At 37.6% G+C, this 17,991-nt stretch overlaps 2 protein-coding genes and 1 non-coding gene across 4 annotated transcripts in view; 1 reads left to right on the forward strand and 2 right to left on the reverse strand.

The window, feature by feature from the left end:
* LOC145498172 (tRNA:m(4)X modification enzyme TRM13 homolog) overlaps positions 1-11,629 on the reverse strand; it is a 30,110-nt gene extending 18,481 nt beyond the window's left edge. The window contains exons 1-12 of one of the 2 annotated variants that reach the window (XM_081478071.1): positions 10,391-11,629; positions 9,569-9,612; positions 8,751-8,817; positions 8,188-8,250; positions 5,719-5,788; positions 5,270-5,376; positions 4,552-4,630; positions 4,093-4,184; positions 3,160-3,238; positions 2,184-2,258; positions 1,682-1,772; positions 924-1,162 (exon numbers count right to left, since the gene is read on the reverse strand). In XM_081478071.1, coding sequence (XP_081334197.1) covers positions 924-1,162; positions 1,682-1,772; positions 2,184-2,258; positions 3,160-3,238; positions 4,093-4,184; positions 4,552-4,630; positions 5,270-5,376; positions 5,719-5,788; positions 8,188-8,250; positions 8,751-8,817; positions 9,569-9,612; positions 10,391-10,531 — 1,147 coding nt within the window. In that variant the 5' untranslated portion in view covers positions 10,532-11,629. The remainder of the gene's footprint in view (positions 1-923; positions 1,163-1,681; positions 1,773-2,183; positions 2,259-3,159; positions 3,239-4,092; positions 4,185-4,551; positions 4,631-5,269; positions 5,377-5,718; positions 5,789-8,187; positions 8,251-8,750; positions 8,818-9,568; positions 9,613-10,390) is intronic. The other variant, XM_081478061.1, reaches the window with a different exon arrangement.
* Positions 9,123-9,195, reverse strand: Trnan-auu (transfer RNA asparagine (anticodon AUU)). Its single transcript has one exon. It is a non-coding gene; the product is annotated as a tRNA-Asn (tRNA).
* A 1,615-nt stretch (positions 11,630-13,244) lies between the features above and the next one.
* On the forward strand, positions 13,245-15,866 carry LOC145498203 (octopamine receptor beta-1R-like). Its single transcript, XM_081478108.1, has one exon. It carries the CDS (start codon positions 13,405-13,407, stop codon positions 14,326-14,328), a length of 924 nt encoding a protein of 307 aa, XP_081334234.1. The 5' UTR covers positions 13,245-13,404; the 3' UTR covers positions 14,329-15,866.
* Positions 15,867-17,991: the final 2,125 nt, after the last annotated feature.

Genomic DNA, 17,991 nt, shown 5'->3' on the forward strand with positions numbered 1-17,991 from the left:
CTGATGTTTCATGCGTTAGCAATATTGTTGAGTAATGCTATTTCAGTTTTGTGACTTTTTGGTGAGGTTTTCTGTTTTATGGCTTGTCCTTCAGTTTTGAGTTTGTATAATCTCAAACTACACAAAACAGAAGCAGTGAAAAACATCTGTATTGAAGAATTAATACCAGCTCAGGGTATTAAAGGAGCTCAGTCACGGTATTTTGAGTTATTTTGGCCACACACAAAATTACCTTTAAATGGTGGGAAACCTGAAAATAACAGTTTAATAAGATAGACAAACACCAAAGACATAATGATAAATCATAAAGGAACAAGGATGGCTAAGGATGGAGAAGATTAACACGGATTACAAACAACGAATTTGAAAAATTGAGGCTAAACTTTTCAATATGCGCAAACCGTGACTGTGCTCCTTTAACGAAGTAATCCAGACAAGGGCTGGGTTGTTCGAAAGCCAGTTAGCGCTAACTCAGGATTAAAGGTAAAACGGTTATAATATCAATTATATAATACAATATTACAATATTGATTTTTCTTTTAAAAAAATGTTTTTTAAATGCTAATGTTCTGCGTAGTTTAAGAGTATTCAAACCCAAATTTGAAGGACAAACAAAATAAAGAGAAAATCTCACTAAAAGGTACAAAACTGAAATCAAAATTCTCACTAACCCTGGGTTAGCTTAATCAGGGTTTGAACGACCCAGCCCAAATGGTTTTCCGAGTCTGAAAAGCAGCTCACAACGTTTCCAATCTTTTTTCAGGCTGTCCGAATTGTTCATGATCCTGCCATTAGTCTGCAGTATTCGACATAGAGTCTTGCTCTGTTCAAAAACTATGGCGTAAGCCAAAGCAATTTGATATAACCTCGAGGCCAACTTTCATCACTAAACTTTAAGGCTAAGCATTGCTAAGCATTGTCACCTCTGTTATTATAAGGTTGTGCAGCAAATTCTTTGCGTCGTTTCTTGAGGCTTATACCACAGGTCGCCCAGCTACTAAGACAACATAGCAGATGGAATTCTTCTGCTGTAAAGCCAAGATTCTGAAGAAAAGGCCGACCAACATACTGAGGCCAAGAACAACAGTGGTGGCAACACAAGGCCAATACCACACCTTCCACTCGGCTGCTATTGGGAGATAACTTCATCCTCTTGTTTTCCCTGTATGTTATTAAGATGAAAAGAATATAATTTTCCATTTCTAATAACAATTTCAAGTTTAGAGTATAGATTTATGCATCAAAATATTCGATAAGAAACCACTAAGGCCGCTGTATAGTGTAGAAGAAAATTTTGGGAAGAACCTGTGATTGCTGGGTACAAATAAAGTTGTTGTTGCTTAGCATCCCTTCCGGAGGAGGGAGAGGGGGGTGTTTTCATTATGCAAGACCAGTTTATGCTCAAAATGATTTGGAGATGCTTAATACCTAACAGTTTTTATGGCTTTGAAGTTTTGCTGATCAAATGAGAGAAACCAGTAAGGAAGTGAGAGTGATTAATGAAAATGAATTACAATACAGGCCGACTTGAAGACATAAAGTTCGTGTTATTGGGTTTCCAAGCCTGTCTTGCTTGGTTTACTTGTCATAACCTGGATAATGCATTACCAGCAATCACTATGGTTATTATATGTAGCAAACACCCAGTTCTGAGTCACATGTAACACTTAACAACACCAACCTATCATCTGTGCCCTTTTCCGCAATTGTGTGTTGACCTGATCTCTCTCCCGAATTATTTAGCGTTTCCATCAAGCATCTTAGAGTCAAGTCTAAAAAGAAAAGCTTAAGTATGCATGATGCCAGTCGAGCGGCCCATACTGCCAGAGTTTATCCCCGTTTACGCAGCAAGAAGTGACTAACGGTAGTTCTTCCCACCCCTGGATGGCATTCTAGTCCATTGCAGGGTTACCCCCAGCATTAACTTTGTCAGTACCCATTTATACACCTGGGTGGAGAGAGGCACTGTGAGAGTAAAGTGTCTTGTTCAAGAACACAATGCAATGACCTAGGCCAGGGCTCAAACCAAGAGAGCTCAATCCAGAGCCCGGCCAAAATTATAAAGGAAAGTATGAAGCTAAACTAAAATTTACAGGGGAGCGGGAGGTCAACCTTGAACCTTCCATGGAAGGGGTATGGCAATGTTCCAGACAACACAAATTATGTAAACTGCCATAACTCACCTGTGGCAGCCCCACAAAGATGTTTGCTGATAGCAACAATTTGATGCTTACTGTTTTCAATACACGGCACCTTACCTGAAACACAACCACAAACCTCTGAGACAAGCATTATCATATCACTTTGTCTCTTCAACCTCACTAAAAAGGACTGATTTACTGACAAAATGCTACAACCACTGCAGTCTTGGTAACAATGTAAAGCACCAGTTTCTCAAAGCATTTCAAACTACTCCAGAGTGATTGCTATACAAAATTGCACCTTAATTCCCACATATACATCAAACATGAGAAGCAGTGCTTCATCACACATCCCACCCACCAACCTCCCTTCCCATCTATTCTCATACATTAATAGTTTATCACGTCTTAAGAAAGGAAATCATGATCGTAATGGTGTTTGGATATCTGATCTTAATTAGCATAGATTTTCACAATTTTATTTCCCTGTTTTCTCCTTAGTTTTAGTTTCAACTGAGAAGATATTTCAAAGACTGGAAAAAGTGTCTCCTTGCATTTCCAAGCACCTTGAAAATTATCATATATACTCCACTAAATGTCATATTTTCAACTTGTGTCTCAGTGTTTGGAAATGCCATGGAACACTGTCTGTGATATTTGATAACTTAATTTAAAAAACAGTTGACAAAACAGTGAGCACATCATTCATAACCTTGAAGTGTTCATTCTTCAATTGTTAATGACTGTCCATTGATAGTACATGTAGTTTACATGATAGAATTAACTAAAATGTATAGCATCACAAAAAGTCCTGAAAAAAAATCCTGGAAGATTATGGGCCTTGAGAAACTTGTTATGTACATGTGTACAGTGTTCTGTAGAGATATACATAATACAGAACATGTCTACGCAAAACTGTTACCAAGGAAATCACAAGTACATACATAGAGGATCAAAAGACACAAAGTAGATATCACAAGAGGATAACAAGTAATTTGAAATAAAATGTTGCACTCACTTAAATCAAGGTGTTCAATATCCAAATTTAATCGCTGGAAGGATGGTCCTTGATCTCCACCTCTGTGATAACGATCATACTTAAATAAACAACAAATTCACTGAGTAAGACAACTGCAGTCCCCTTTTCCTTGAAAAGTGATTGTTATGGTTAATAAATTTATTGTAAATGCTTTATCTGTCTTCAATGCTTTATTAAGACCATGTCTAAATCACAAAAATGTTTGTGATCGATTTTCATCAATTACCAATATACATGTAATCAATTACTACTAATATCAATTGCTGTTGAACAACAACAATTCTTCACTTTTTCATTTTCATCTTGCAAATTATTTTGCCACCTCTTTATGGACCAGGTGTAAAGTTCACAGGCTGAATGACTGTAATGAATGAGACCTTACATCCCTGACCATTGCTCACAGTGCAGAGGTACTGGACAACCTTTGTATTTTTCATGGCATGGAATAAAGATAGTGACATTATCTCACACTATACTAATGTGTCACTCTCTTCATCAGCATTGTTTGTCATTACATCACACCTCATTACCCCTATATTATATAGTTGCACAGTGGAATATTTTCTATCCCTGAGGATGCCACTAATTGGCAAAAGCTCAGCTGAACATTGACTTGATCATAGTTATCAAGAACAGTAGAATTTTAAGTCCTCACTCAAAAGGACTCTAGATTATCCAACATGATACTGAAGGACAACATTCAACACATAGTGATCAGGGGTTTCATTAGAAGCCAGCAACCAGCGAAAATCGATGCCTACTTTGTCAGAATTTACCCCTTACCACTGCCTACTTTGTCTGTATTTTCACTCAAATTATTAAAAAAATTCATTAGTTTGCTGCCTACTTTAGTTAGCTCAGATGGCTATTTCAAAACTAATTGAAAACCCTGAGTGATGTCACTCTACATACCTTATACCTGTTACTTGCTCTGTCAATAAGGAGATAGTCTACATCTTTTGCAGAATTCCCCAGTGCCAATTGAAGCCAATGAGACAATTTCCCTACAATAATATTTAGTATACATGGATTTATAATTTTTTAAATTAACTGCCATACAGTGATACCTCAATGTGTTTCTTTTGCAGTCACTAACAATTAAACTACCATGTACACGTCTAATGGCTACAGGTAAAACAGCTTCTACACTAAACACGAGAGGTGAAAATAGCATGATTGTGTTCCAGCCTTGCCAAAGGGTGAAGCAGCAGCCACCAACATTTCTGAACTGACAAAATGATTGATGGGCTACAGCAAACATTAAGACCCCGAAGGATCAGAACTATGATCTAAGATCCAAACCTATGACCAACACCTACATTTATGTACATGTAAGACCAAAACCTAGTTTACGACAATTGACACCCTTACCTCTCCCTGCTCCAAACTCCATAAATATTGTACTTTGTTTTAAAAGATGTAGCTTGTCCATATGACCAATAAGAGAAGCCTGAAGAGAAAATAAAATGTTATACCCACATAACATAGTATTACATGTATTTCCAATAAAGAAGGTCAACAATAAGATTCAGATAGCATGTGCAATATCAGACTTTCTTCATTCTGTGTTCTGGGATGGGAGGAGTCACAAGACCAAACCAAGTAATATAATTATGTGCAATATATAATTATGTGCAAAACCTAATAAATAATTCTAGCATGAATCCATGAATTTCTGCCTAAAATGTCAAATTTTTTTTTATTCCTTTTGGCTGGTAATTCTTTGGTAGAGGATTGATAGAAAGAAAGTAAGACCAAAATAATGCAAAAGTTTGGCAGAAAGACTTAATGAAATGTATTGAGCATGGCCTATTAGTACAAACATCACACATGTACATATGTATGATTGGACTGGATTAGACAATAAGGAAGTTTCACACTGTGATGTGGAAAGAAAGCTGTCCAAACCGTAGGGACTCCAAGAATACTGGTGCAAAATGATCAGATACGTTCTACAGGTAGAATGTAACGAAAACAAAACATGGAATCTGACCATGTACATGTAGATTACCCAGTGGTTAAAATGATGTTACACAGATTGTGCCTTAGAATAGATATACCAAAAGTAACAAGAACAAAAAATTGATACCTGCTGTTTTAAATGCTTCAAGATGGCTGGTTTACCCAGCATTTCTGAAAGCTCCTTTTGAAATGCACAGTGAGACAGTACTTCCTCTGTGAGTTTTGGACCCTGAACTGCATTGAACACAAAGAATTTACAATATTACAATAAACTATTTAACAACATCAACTTATGAACAGAAACTATTGACAGTGCCCTTACAATAAAGATGGCAATGTACAACATGACAATAAAAGCAAACTACATAATGCAGTTCCAAAAGGACTTATGATAATCATCAGATAATGTAAACAAAAGCAAGTCATTTTAGCCTTCCTAAAACGAGTTAACGTCAGCATAATAATTATACCCAAATTTGGGCAGTAAATATAACAATATATAATACATTTACACACACACGACATTCCTCAGATTTACAAATTCTGCAACTGCTTAGTACATTTATGAACATGTACCTTTGGAATATTCCTTTACTTTGTCAATCAACTTTGAAACTTTCTTCTGAGACACAGAATTTAACGAAACCTAAAGATAAATAAAATGTCATAATATTTATTTATTAACTCTCTAGGTCCTTTTATGTCTTAAAGAGATTTATAACTTTGAATATCAATTTAAAAATCTTATAAACACAGAACTGTTTGATAAATAGCTACAATAATAATGATAAAATAGCTTTATTAACATGTAAAACTTCTAGCCATACTACGAGGCTTACTAGAATTGACACAAACCCAAACAAAATGTTGGTTTTTGAGCCAGGAGGGAAACTGGAGAACCCAGAGTTCAAAACCCTCTGGGCAAGGACAAGAACCCACCCACAGATGATGCAGGTCCAGGATTTGAACCTGGATCACATTAGAGGGAGGCTACCTGTAGCACTCCCTAACCCTCACCACTGTTTCACTTTTGGATGACTTTTAGAAGATTTCTGATGATTTCCAGAGGTTTTTCAAAAATTGTCTTGAGGTCAGAAATGCTTCTAAACATTTAGCAGATTGTCCAAGAAAATCTGAAGGTGTTTTGTCTTCAAATCAACAAATTTGGCATGACCATTCTGAATTTACATGCTTACTAAGCAAACAAATCTGAAAATCTGACATCATGATCTGAGAAGATTCCAGATAATTTTTGACTTCAGGTATCATGGTAGGTGGATTTTTACAAAGAATGCAACAAATCTTTTTTGCTTTTCAAGAAGACTGAGATAAATATTTTGCAAAAAGAATGGAGAAAAAAAGCTTTTTTTGTATCTCATTAACCTGTCTAGTTAAAATTCACCACCAGTTGTCACATGTAATGCAAATTGTGGTGTGATATTTCATTCGTGCACGTGAACTGTTCTCAATCTGGTTGTTTCATTGCAAGTTAGCTTTCGTTCTTGTCAACTTTTCTTTATGTCAGGACGAAAACGCAAGAAAACACCTTGCCCAATTTCATCTTCGAAGAAGCCGAAGAAGCGAAAATCTGGTGGAACCCACAGGTTCAGCGTCGAACAAGATCTTTGGCTCTGAGCGACCGTGGGTCGCACTGTATCCAAGAAGAATGGTTGAAGGAACTCAAGGACACTAGTCCCACCAGTAAAGCTGAAGGACAAAATACAACAAGAGCTAGTCGCACGAAATTGCTGGAGAACAGACGTGATTCCGAAACTTCCACAACAAGAGAGTCAAGTGCAGATGTAGATGTAGACAATGCAGACTTCGAGATTTCCTCTTTTTGGGTTTCAAAAAGTGTCTGGAGAACGAAGAAGCCTAAACTTGAGCAACATAATACCAATGCCACCAACGAAATCTTCTAAGTAAAAGAAATCACAGCAGTTTAAACACAAACCTGTATAAAGCTCTTGGTAGTTTGTCGCTTCTTGGACGATTTCACTGCGATGGGTTTCCACGCCAGAATTGCAGATGTCTGTTTCTTTCAAGTTGTCATAAGCCATTGTTGTGGGAACCTGACCTATACCAACATCTGTCAGTGCGGAGGGGATTTTCAACACCTAATCATACCAATCTCATAAAAGGTTTTTCTTCTTTGTCTCAATAAAATAAAACTGCATATAAGGATGAACATTTTTAATTCATTTACACGCGTCTTCCGATGGAATTGGCTGTAAATTGGCAGGTATGTACCAGAATACCTCCTTCGAAAAAGGGTGTCGGGCTTTGTTTAATTTCGCTTCCGTTTCAAAGTTATGGCCTCTTTAGTGGAAGGAAACGTCCGCATTGAAAATATCAAACTTTAGGAGGGTGTAGAAAAAACACCAAACCACATCTGGAAAATCGCCGACACCATTTTTGAGGGTGATGAGTGAGAAAACATTTCCGATGTTAATCGCGCCACTCCAATAATTCACCCGCAGAAGCAAACCAGTTTAAGCGAAGCAGTGTTTCTGGGTATTTCTTTTAATATTACCGTGGCAATAACCTTTTGAAAAATTCCAAAGATACGGTTGTATTCTGTAACTCTTAAGCTTTCAGAAAATGTATAGGTTGATGGGATTTTCTTTCAAAGCGCCAGCATAAGAGTGTGATTTCCAAACACTGTCAATCCCTCTACCATGACACCTTCAGGCAAGACTTCAATAAGGAATTCCAGCAAGGTAGTAGACATGAGTGTCACCAAAGCATCAGAAGTCTTACATGTATATTCAATTTGCTAGGTCAAGTGCAGGTATATGTGTTAACTCTCTAAATGATGTAACAAAAGCATATATGCATAAAAATTAATGCTTTGTAAAATGAGGATAATTTGTCCACATTGTTTTGAGAGCTAACTCTAAATATTAGAAATGCATGGGCTCACTTTTTAAATTTTGGAACTGAATTTTGGGATATTTATTTTCAGGAAGTTTCTTTTGGGAGAAGGCAGGGTATCTTTGAATTTTTAGGATAAAGCATCACACTAAAAACATTCCCAAATAGTACCTTTTCAGCAGGAGAAAACTTATAATTGGGTATACCAGAGTTGATGTTAGCACTGAAGTATACCTGCATGAAAGAAAACATCACACCAGGCTCACTATTTTGTTACCAGACATGCATCTAACATGTAAAAACAGTCGATTAATATATTTTTCAGAGATAAAGAGCACCTGCTATCCATTTTTTATCTTCTAAGCTAAAAAAAAAATCCATTTAACCAGTTTGATAAGGAATTTTCATGGTATGGAGGAACAGATATGGGAAAATTCATTTCTGTTTTGAAATTTTTCAAGCTACAGTAGCCTAATTGCTACTTTCCTCTGTTCTCAAAATCTGAAACAAAGGAAAATAAACACAGACGAGTTTCAAACCCTCAAACCAAAAGTACATGCTTAAAATAATTTTAACCATGAGATTTCTAAAACCAGAGTCTCTAGAATGGTACTGATATGTGCTAATCTATCATCAAAAAAACCAGCACATCATTTACAGATACAATGTACATGTACTACAAACCTACATACATGCATACTGATCAATAATTTTATGTTTACTCACAACCTTACCACTCGAGTCTTTTTTGTTTGATTGCACCTCTTTAGATGCTTTTCAAGTTGGTCTTCAAATACTGTGCTAGAATGATTCAAAAAGGAACAACCCTAAACAAGCACAATACATTTAAAACAACTCTAAAGCAAACTTAATCCTGAACACAGCAGTCTCTTAAAACACCCAAGAAACCTTATGATTATTTCCAATCAATAAGAGTGGTTTCACACAAATGTTCATAAAATTATGTGATTTGGTTTTGCATTACTATGCTAAGCAATTGGCTGGAAAAAAAACTCACCCCACTTTGTCCTCCAGCCACAGATAAAGCAAACCCAATAGTGACTTGCTCAGACTACACACAAAACTTAAGCAGCTGTAAAATTATTAAGCCTGAATGGGATTAGAACCCATGACCTCTGCGATAATGGTGCAGTGCTCTACCAACTGAGCTATCAAGCTAACTGGGAGCTGGTCACATTGTAAGTTCGTAACATAATATACCCATAGATGGTGCAGAAGACAAGTGAATATATATAATATCATATATTTAAACTGCGGAGAAAGATATTTAGACATGATTGATCATTGCAGTTACACACCCAACTTAAGCAGTTGTGAAATTAAAGCCCAAAAAACAATTCAGGCGATACCGGTGCAGTGCTCTACCAACTGAGCTATCAAGCCAACTGGGAGCTGGTCACATTGTGAGTTCGTAATATACTGGTAGATGGTGAAGAATACAAGTGAATATATGAAATATCATATATTTGAACTGCTTAAGTTGTGTGTATAACTATGATGATCAATCATGTCTAAATAACGATGATCTTACTGTTTCTTATCCAAAGGGCAGGTAATCCTTTTTCGACCATCAGCCTGTCAGAAAAGACAGATGAATGGAATGGAAAAGTTTTCTATTTAACCAGTGAAATCTAAACATAAAGTTCTTGTTACCTCCTCATTGGATAGATCTTTAGCAAAAGTTAAAACATATAGCCAGAGCTACCAATATATGACTTTGGGAAATGGAGAGAACATGTTATAAATAGCCCATTAAAGAAAATCAGTTCTACAGCTTACCCTCTAGGCAAGCTGTAAGTAGGGGAATGTATAAGCCCAAGAGTCATTTTCACTAGTCCCCTATCCCAACCCCACCACCCTGCCCCCAAACAAAAACAGCCAGCACTGAAAATTTCACGGTAATAAACAGCAAGGAAGAGCAAGGTTCTTCTGACAACTTGAAGACATTGAAGCAAGGTGGAGAATTATTCTCAGTAACCAACACTGAGTCTTCAGAACCCTCCTACCTAAAACAAGGCACATACATTTAAATGAATTATTTCAGTTTTAATCACATGTCTATGAAGAAATTTATTAATTTCAAAGCCAAAAGCATTATACCCCTTGAAATTTACTTTAATGCAAACCATTACCACTGTAAAACATCCAAGTTTGGCTGACACAACGAGAAAGACATTTTTCCGTCAAATAATAAATTTTGCATTCAGCGTTCGGCGTTCTACAAAAGATCCCTGCCGACGTTAGAAAATGAGCTACGACGTATGAAATATTGTAAGTGATCTAAAGTGATTTGAGGTATACACGTGAAATAATAATGATCTAGATTCCTTAATTTCAAAGAACAAGCACTTACTTCAGATTCACCTGCAACAATCATATGTTCGCCGCAATATTTTTTCCCTTCTCCAACTGTCATTCTACAAAAGCGGTTTTTTCGCTTTAAGAAAAACGCACAGGATTTCCTCTCAGTTTCTACTACCACGTCGTCCGCCATCTTGGAGAGTTGTAAGTTCTTGCGCCAAATTGTTTAACCGCTGGGCAATCTGCGAGCCTCGACCATTCGCGCGCTGCGCGCGAGCGTAAATATTCCCTAAGGAGTCATTTTCTATCACCCCTCCACGTTAAGGGTCCATTAACCGATTCATGCGTGCGCTCGCGCGCGTTGCTAAGGAGGTGAAATTTCACTTCCGGTTACTTACGTCAGCCTAAGCGCGGAAAATAATAACAACTCAAAAACTTGCAAATTCGCTTACATTTTAGAAGTTTTTCTTTGTGTTTCACAAAATACAAAGCAAAAACAAAGTACAAGCAAAGACAAAATAAGGGAAAGACAGATAAACAAGAGTAACAGAAAGAGAAAAACTAACTCCGTGTGGCTTTGTATGATCTTACCGAAGTGCGCTGGTAGTGTAAATTGTGCACGCGCTGATAGGGTAACTTCCAATATCTATCGGGCGCACTTCCGGTTTCTTTAAATGCTAAAGGAAACGCAGTTTTTCATGAAATCCAGCCTTTTTCGACGAATTTCGATTAAAGCCAATGTTGGAAACATAGCTATGCATTCCTTTTTCGAAATCATGCTTTTTTCAGAGAATTACGAATTTTTCAATATTTTGAAATGCTTTCAAAATCTGACCTTTTAGAAATGAAACAAAATCTATGCATAGCGTAATGAGGATTTAAATTAAAATATTAAATCAATGAAAAAAATCCCGATAAAGTAATTTGCCTGGGAGCCTTTGCATTTTTACTGTATTAGTCACATGACCATGGGCGTGGCCTGATGACGTTATCACTAGTGTTACTGATCGTGAAGAAGTTAAAACCCATGAAATAACTCTGAACTAACTAAAAATGATGAGGTTATATGAGAATAAATTTTCCTTAGCAACGGCTCGAAAAGATCGGTTAATGGGCCCTTAAAAACAGCAAACTAGAGCGCAGTGGATTGTCAAGACAGGATGAGAAGCTAGGGTACGCGGAAAACCCGATTGACCTGATTCGTTACAGTGGTAGTTCAAGTCAACAGCAACGCCGCCCCGGCTTTGTCGCCAAGCAAACGAAATTAGCTAAGCAGGACAAAACGAACTTTTTAAATCTTTAGCTCGAGTTTTCTATTTAGACAATAAAGTGTTTCCGCCGAGGAACTATCGGCTGATAGTTGCCCCGCGGAAATTTGATGTTCTTAAAACAAATATTTGCCCGAGAAGCGAAGCTTCGAGGGCAAGTATGCTAGTTTTGAGAACATCAAATTTCCAAGGGGCAACTATCAGACCGATAGTTCCAAGATATAAACACTCTATTATCATACTGAATTATTTTCAACTTTTTTAGATGAAAGCCGTGAAAGCCAAATGTAAAGTTTGAAAAAGAAAACAAACAAAAACCCTCTTAATACAAATTCAACTGTATATTTTCTATAAGTCCGCCTGTTTACAGAAAATTTTTCAGGGACGAGTACTATCCATCCGGGTATTTTCCTCGGACGGGCACTATAGGCTGATAGTGTTCCTCCGCGGATGAACCCTGTCGCGTCAGGTGATCAATTTAAACCAATAAGAATCGGGGAAAATTTAGCGGTGAACTATAACGCGTGATAGTTGACGAGGGCGCAGCCCGATTCAACCATTGGCATTGGCATTCAATGCTGACTGCAAACTCCTGAATAAACAAGGTCTCCTTAACCTTAAAATGCAGTGGCGGATCTAGGGGAGGGGCCAGGGGAGCCCGCCCGCCCTCCCCCCTTATTTTGGGTGAAGAAAGAAGAAATGACTGAGGGAAGAAAAACTGGCAGGGCAAGTAAAACACCCTTCCCCCTCCCTCGCCCCCCCCCCCCCCCCCATCCCCTTAGCTCAAAGTCTGGATCCACCACTGCAATGGGAGTCAGTCTTGCCGGACGTCAAAATGTCAAAATGGTCCCATATGATGTTGTGACCAGTTGTTTTAACGTGATCAGCAATAGCAGAGGAGTGCATGTTTCGAAAGGGCCTTTAAATGTTCCGTTCGTAAAATGCTTCCCTGTTAGCAGAACACCAGGAAAAGAGCCTCTGCTAGCAAAACCTTAGTAAAAAAAATAATGAATTACTACTTAGTATGCAGGTTATTTCTTGTTCTCCAGACAACAATTTGTATGGTAAGATATTTAATTTGTAGAAAATAACGCAGACCTTAGTAAAACAAAAAGTAATGAATTACTACTTAGTATGCAGGTTATTTTTTGTTATGACTTCCCTTTATCAGTTTGTCAAACCAGATGTTGTTAGCTGTCATACCAAGCTGTAAATTATTTTAATAATTGAACGCATGAGCGTGTCAGGAGCTCAGATCATGTCTGAATGTATAAAATATGCACATATACTAAACACATAAATTGACATTTTATGTAGCTTCCATCAGAAAATTGAAAACGTGTAATAATGTACACTCGTCAGATGCTATTTTGCGGGTCTCTGTTTCTAATCAGTTTCTACCAAAAAGAACAACCAACCTAGCATTTGCGCTAGCTCTCCATTTCAAATGATAAAAAGTTTAGAAAACCGACAAATAAGGGCGATATTAAAAGTCTTTTAACACAAACAACAATTTACACCTGTTTAAATGCTACCAAGTCTGTAAGAAGAAACCGCAACAGATGGCCTTTTCATCCGGTGACAAATATGTAAAATCATTCCCTTAACCACAAGCAGCTCAAGCCACCAAATCTGTAAGAAAAAACAAGATGTGATAAGCCATAAAAAAAAACATAACTGGCTTTATTATCCGGTGGCAAACATGTAAACTCATCCGCCTAACCACAAGCAGTTTAGTCAAGTCTTTACAGCTTAAAGCGCTGTCTACTCAAGGACCAAGTACTAACTACAGAGAACGATGGCTAACATAACTGCCAACGATGGAAACTACACGAAATCTGCAGGGTCAGTAGATGGCCTGTATGTATTTCTCTCAGCCCTGAACACTTTTCTCTCCATAACAGCATCACTAACCAATGCATTGATCCTAATCGCTCTTCATAAAGTGACTTCTATTTATCCTCCAACAAAACTTTTGTTTCGATGTTTGGCAGTCACCGATCTTGGGGTTGGTCTTGTTGCACAACCACTCTTCGCTATCTATTTGTTTTCCCAGATAAAAGATCTAGACATTAACAGGGATGTTATGATCTCCGCGCTCAATGCTTCTTCTGTAGGTTTGGCGACAGTGTCGATATTGTCCTCAACGGCAATAAGTGTGGACAGACTTCTCGCTCTGATGATGGGGCTGAGATACAGACATGTTGTAACATTAAGACGAGTACAAGCGCTCATGATTTGTGTTTGGATGCTAAGTAGCGCATTAGCTGCATGGATACCGTCAATGAAATACACAATTTTCTCCATTATTGCAGAAGTGCTCTTGGTTTTGATAATACTTTGTATCCTGATCTCAATCATCTCTTACACCAAGATCTATCTCCGACTCCGCCATCATCAAATTCAGTTACATGAAAACCTGCATCAAGGACAACCGCCGCCAAATGGAGGAGAAATTCCACTGAATATAGCGCGATACAAGAAGACGGTTTCCAGCATAGCATGGGTGCAGTTGGCATTACTTGTTTGTTATCTTCCCTTTTCTGTTTTCCATATTTTATCGTTTCATGATGCACTAAACCTAGGCAGCGCTTCAAACGTGACATTTTCTTTTCTCTTCTTAAACTCATCTCTGAACCCGATACTTTACTGTTGGAAGATCAAAGACGTGAGGCAAGCAGTAAAAGACACAATTAAATTCAATTGTTGTGCATCATCCTAGACCTTATTAAGTTCTTGCTTGATCTGTTAGTCGCGACACAGCTCTGCTGATCGGCTAAAAACACTCAAGAAACCGGCAAACAGAATTTCTGCGGATCATAGAGCTTGTGTCATATTCCTGAGGATCGCCGAAGCTTTCACAGTCTACAGTAATTACCTTACTCCTATTAAACACTTAATGCCCAGTACTTTCTCGGTCTAAACAAAGTCTTTAACTGTGCAGCCTCGAAAACAAGATTTCGCACACCACCGAAATTTGAACTAAACCGGCGGAGTAGGATGCCAGTCAACATGGCACAATACTGAAGGACATGATTCACTCCACTATATTATTGATTAAACGAACGCCCAGGTGAACAGAATTAAAACCCGGACTTGGGGACGCGCATAAGAAAAACTGAAAGCCACGGCGAAGGGTGTTAATATCTTTGTCACCGCATCTCAGTTACAACAGCAAGGAAACGACCTCCTCAAGCTCTCTAACAAACTCTAAAGTTTCAAGAACGTGATTTGTTTCTAAGATTTCGCCTCAGGCTTGCTGAATTGTTTCTGTTCGAGACATTAAGCAAGTGGGGTTTGCGTGAAACGATCCAAAATAATATAACATTGCTTGAAAACAAAACTGCAATCTGTCGCTCAAAGAATTTTAAAATCGGCCTCTCTGATGGCCGGCAAAATAACAAGCAGATATGACATGACTACCTCAACGTTTTAGTAGAGGCAGAGCGACAAAGCAAGTCTTCAGCCGTGGTAAGATATCTCTCTAATATAATAGAAACAAGAAGGATCGTTTAACAAGACATGCAGTAAACACAGATATGAAAGCGAAAAGTGACAGAATGTACTGATGTAAAACTGGCGATTCATTTTATTGAGACTAAAGGCCATTAAAAAAAAAGGTTTTTGAAAATAAAATTCGATTTCCAGGCTCCCAAATGGCATGCACCCAACATGCTTACCGATCTAACGAAAAATGTTTAAGGTGGCCGAACACAGTTTTCGTGCACGCTTTTGCTGATGCAATTCAGCGCGTGCACAAGGATTGAAAAACAAACGTGCCTTCAATAGAGCGATCATTTTACTTACTCACCACCCACACTATATGTGCTATTTTTCTCCATTATTGAACGCAGTGTATTGATGCCTTTAGTCTTATATTACAAAGCTATGTTAGAAAAGGTAACGACGCAAAGAACCCAGCAATTCTCAGCTTTTTCTTTGTTACCGAAAGAACCCAGTTAAATGCAGCGCATGCGCAATTGCTCGAAAAATTGAGACCGATTGCTTTTGCAGAAACTTGCCGATTTCTAACGATCCAGTCGATAGAATTTCAAGAAATTTGGCAAAAAAATAATTCAGAAACCACGCGAATGATCTATCGCAAAAAATCTGAATTTTGACATAGGGAATTTTTAATAATACAGAACATGCAGTGAAAACGCTTTACGGCGAATTACGAAAGTCGCCTATGTCAAAATTTTATTAGAACAGTATTGACAGAAGGGATTTAATGTCAATTCATAGTGGGCAAATGATGAAAAAAATCTAACGACTGAATTTTTTTTAAATAAACAAAAACCATTTTTTATGCCTTGTTTTTAACCAGCCCCGTTGCCATGGCAACAGCACTCACCTTAGCCAAAATGTGAGAATAAACCCTTCTGTGGTTAACCTTGAATCTTGCAAAAAACGGGCGCCAAAGCATAAATAGCTTTAAAGTAATGGTGAATTAGGCAGAGGCTCTTGAAAACTGTGTTCGGCCACCTTTTTTGTAAAATGACGAAGATCCTATTTGTACAAGTGAGGCTAAAATGTCCGCTCAGTCAGGGAGTGCTAAAAAAAAATTCGATTATCAAAATAAACAGACTGGGAGACATGTGATGTTTTATTTCTCGTACAATCTTTGATGGATTTGAAGTAAAAATATATTTTCGGAGTTCATTTCACTTGAGTTTCTCCGCTGGATCTTAAGAGGCGCCCTCTGTAATTTTCAACTATGGCCATTTGGACCAGAAAAAATCAAATTCCTCAAACTTTCTCAGATGAATGGTCTAGATAAGTGATTCACAAAAATATAACTTTCAGTTCAATTCAATTCGTATTTTAGCGCTGGGGCCACCATCTTGGTTTTGCCGCTCTGAGAGGGCTTTCAGCGGCCATTTTAGGGCACATTTTTAACAATTTGCCATACAAAGAAAACGATCTAAATCCGGGTAAAAACCCTTTATTCGAGACAAGCAAATGTTTCTTGTTACATTGAGAGGCTGTTTTGGCAATTTGATCATCACCTGATTTTTCTACAGAATTTTAAATTTCTTCCCTTTCGGACTACTCATGAAGCGCCATAAAAAAGGCGAAGTTTAAAGGAAAATATCGCCAAAAGTACATCACTTGAGATCCCAAAACTACCCTCCGCTTAAAGAGCAATGTCTCACCTGTAAAAACATGCAATAAAATTTTGGGGCAGTTAAAACTGTAAAATGTTAGAAGAAGAAGTTTAAGGGCCCATTAACTGATCTTTTCGAGCCGTTGCTAAGGAAAATTTATTCTCATATAATCTGATCATTTTTAGTTAGTTCAGAGTTATTTCATGTGTTTTAACTTTTTCATGATTAGTAACACTAGTGATGACGTCATCAGGCCACGCCCATGGTCATGTGACTAATACCGAAAAAACGCAAAGGCTCCCAGGCAAATTACTTTTTTAATTAGCATTTTGTGAAACACAAAGAAAAACATCTAAAATGTAAGCGAATTTGGAAGTTATTGAGTTAGTTTTATTTTCCGCTCGCGCGCGTTGCTAAGGAGGTGAAATTTCACTTCCGGTTACTTACGTCAGCGTGAGCGCGGAAAATAAAAACAACTCAATAACTTCCAAATTCGCTTACGTTTTAGATGTTTTTCTTTGTGTTTCACAAAATGCAAAGTAAAAAAAGTACAAGCAGAGACAAAATAAGAAAAAGACAGAAAGACAAGAGCAATAGAGAGAGAAAAACTAACTCCGTGTGGCTTTGTTTGATCTTACCGAAGTGCGCTAGTAGTGTAAACTGCGCACGCACTGATAGGGTAACTTCCAATATATATCGGGCGCACTTCCGGTTTCTTTAAATGCTAAAGGAAACGCGGTTTTTCATTAAATCCAGCCTTTTTCGATCAAAGCCAACGTTGGCAAGATAGCTATGCATTCCTTTTTCGAAATCATGCTTTTTTCAGAAAATTACGAATTTTTTAATATTTTGAAATTCTCTCAAAATCTGACCTTTTAGAAATGAAACAAAATCTATGCATAGCGTAATGAGGATTTAAATTAAAATATTAAATCAATGAAAAAAATCCCGATAAAGTAATTTGGTTGGGAGCCTTTGCGTTTTTTCAGTATTAGTCACATGACCATGGGCGTGGCCTGATGACGTCATCACTAGTGTTACTAATCATGAAAAAGTTAAAACACATGAAATAACTCTGAACTAACTAAAAATGATGAGAGATTAAATTTTCCTTAGCAACGGCTCGAAAAGATCGGTTAATGGGCCCTTAAGTTGTGCTCTTGTCAACAAAAGACCGCCGTCCTAATTAGCATGATAACGTGAAAATAACGATGCACAGAGAAAATAATGATATATTCCACTTACCTCGCGACATGTCGACGACTGGATATTCCACG

Source organism: Orbicella franksi, chromosome 1 (assembly GCF_964199315.1).
Source record: "Orbicella franksi chromosome 1, jaOrbFran1.1, whole genome shotgun sequence".
Classification (NCBI taxonomy): Eukaryota; Metazoa; Cnidaria; class Anthozoa; order Scleractinia; family Merulinidae; genus Orbicella; species Orbicella franksi.

Bases quoted from the DNA above. Each gene is read 5' to 3' on its own strand.
- LOC145498203 (XM_081478108.1), top strand. From the start codon at position 13,405: ATGGCTAACATAACTGCCAACGATGGAAACTACACGAAATCTGCAGGG.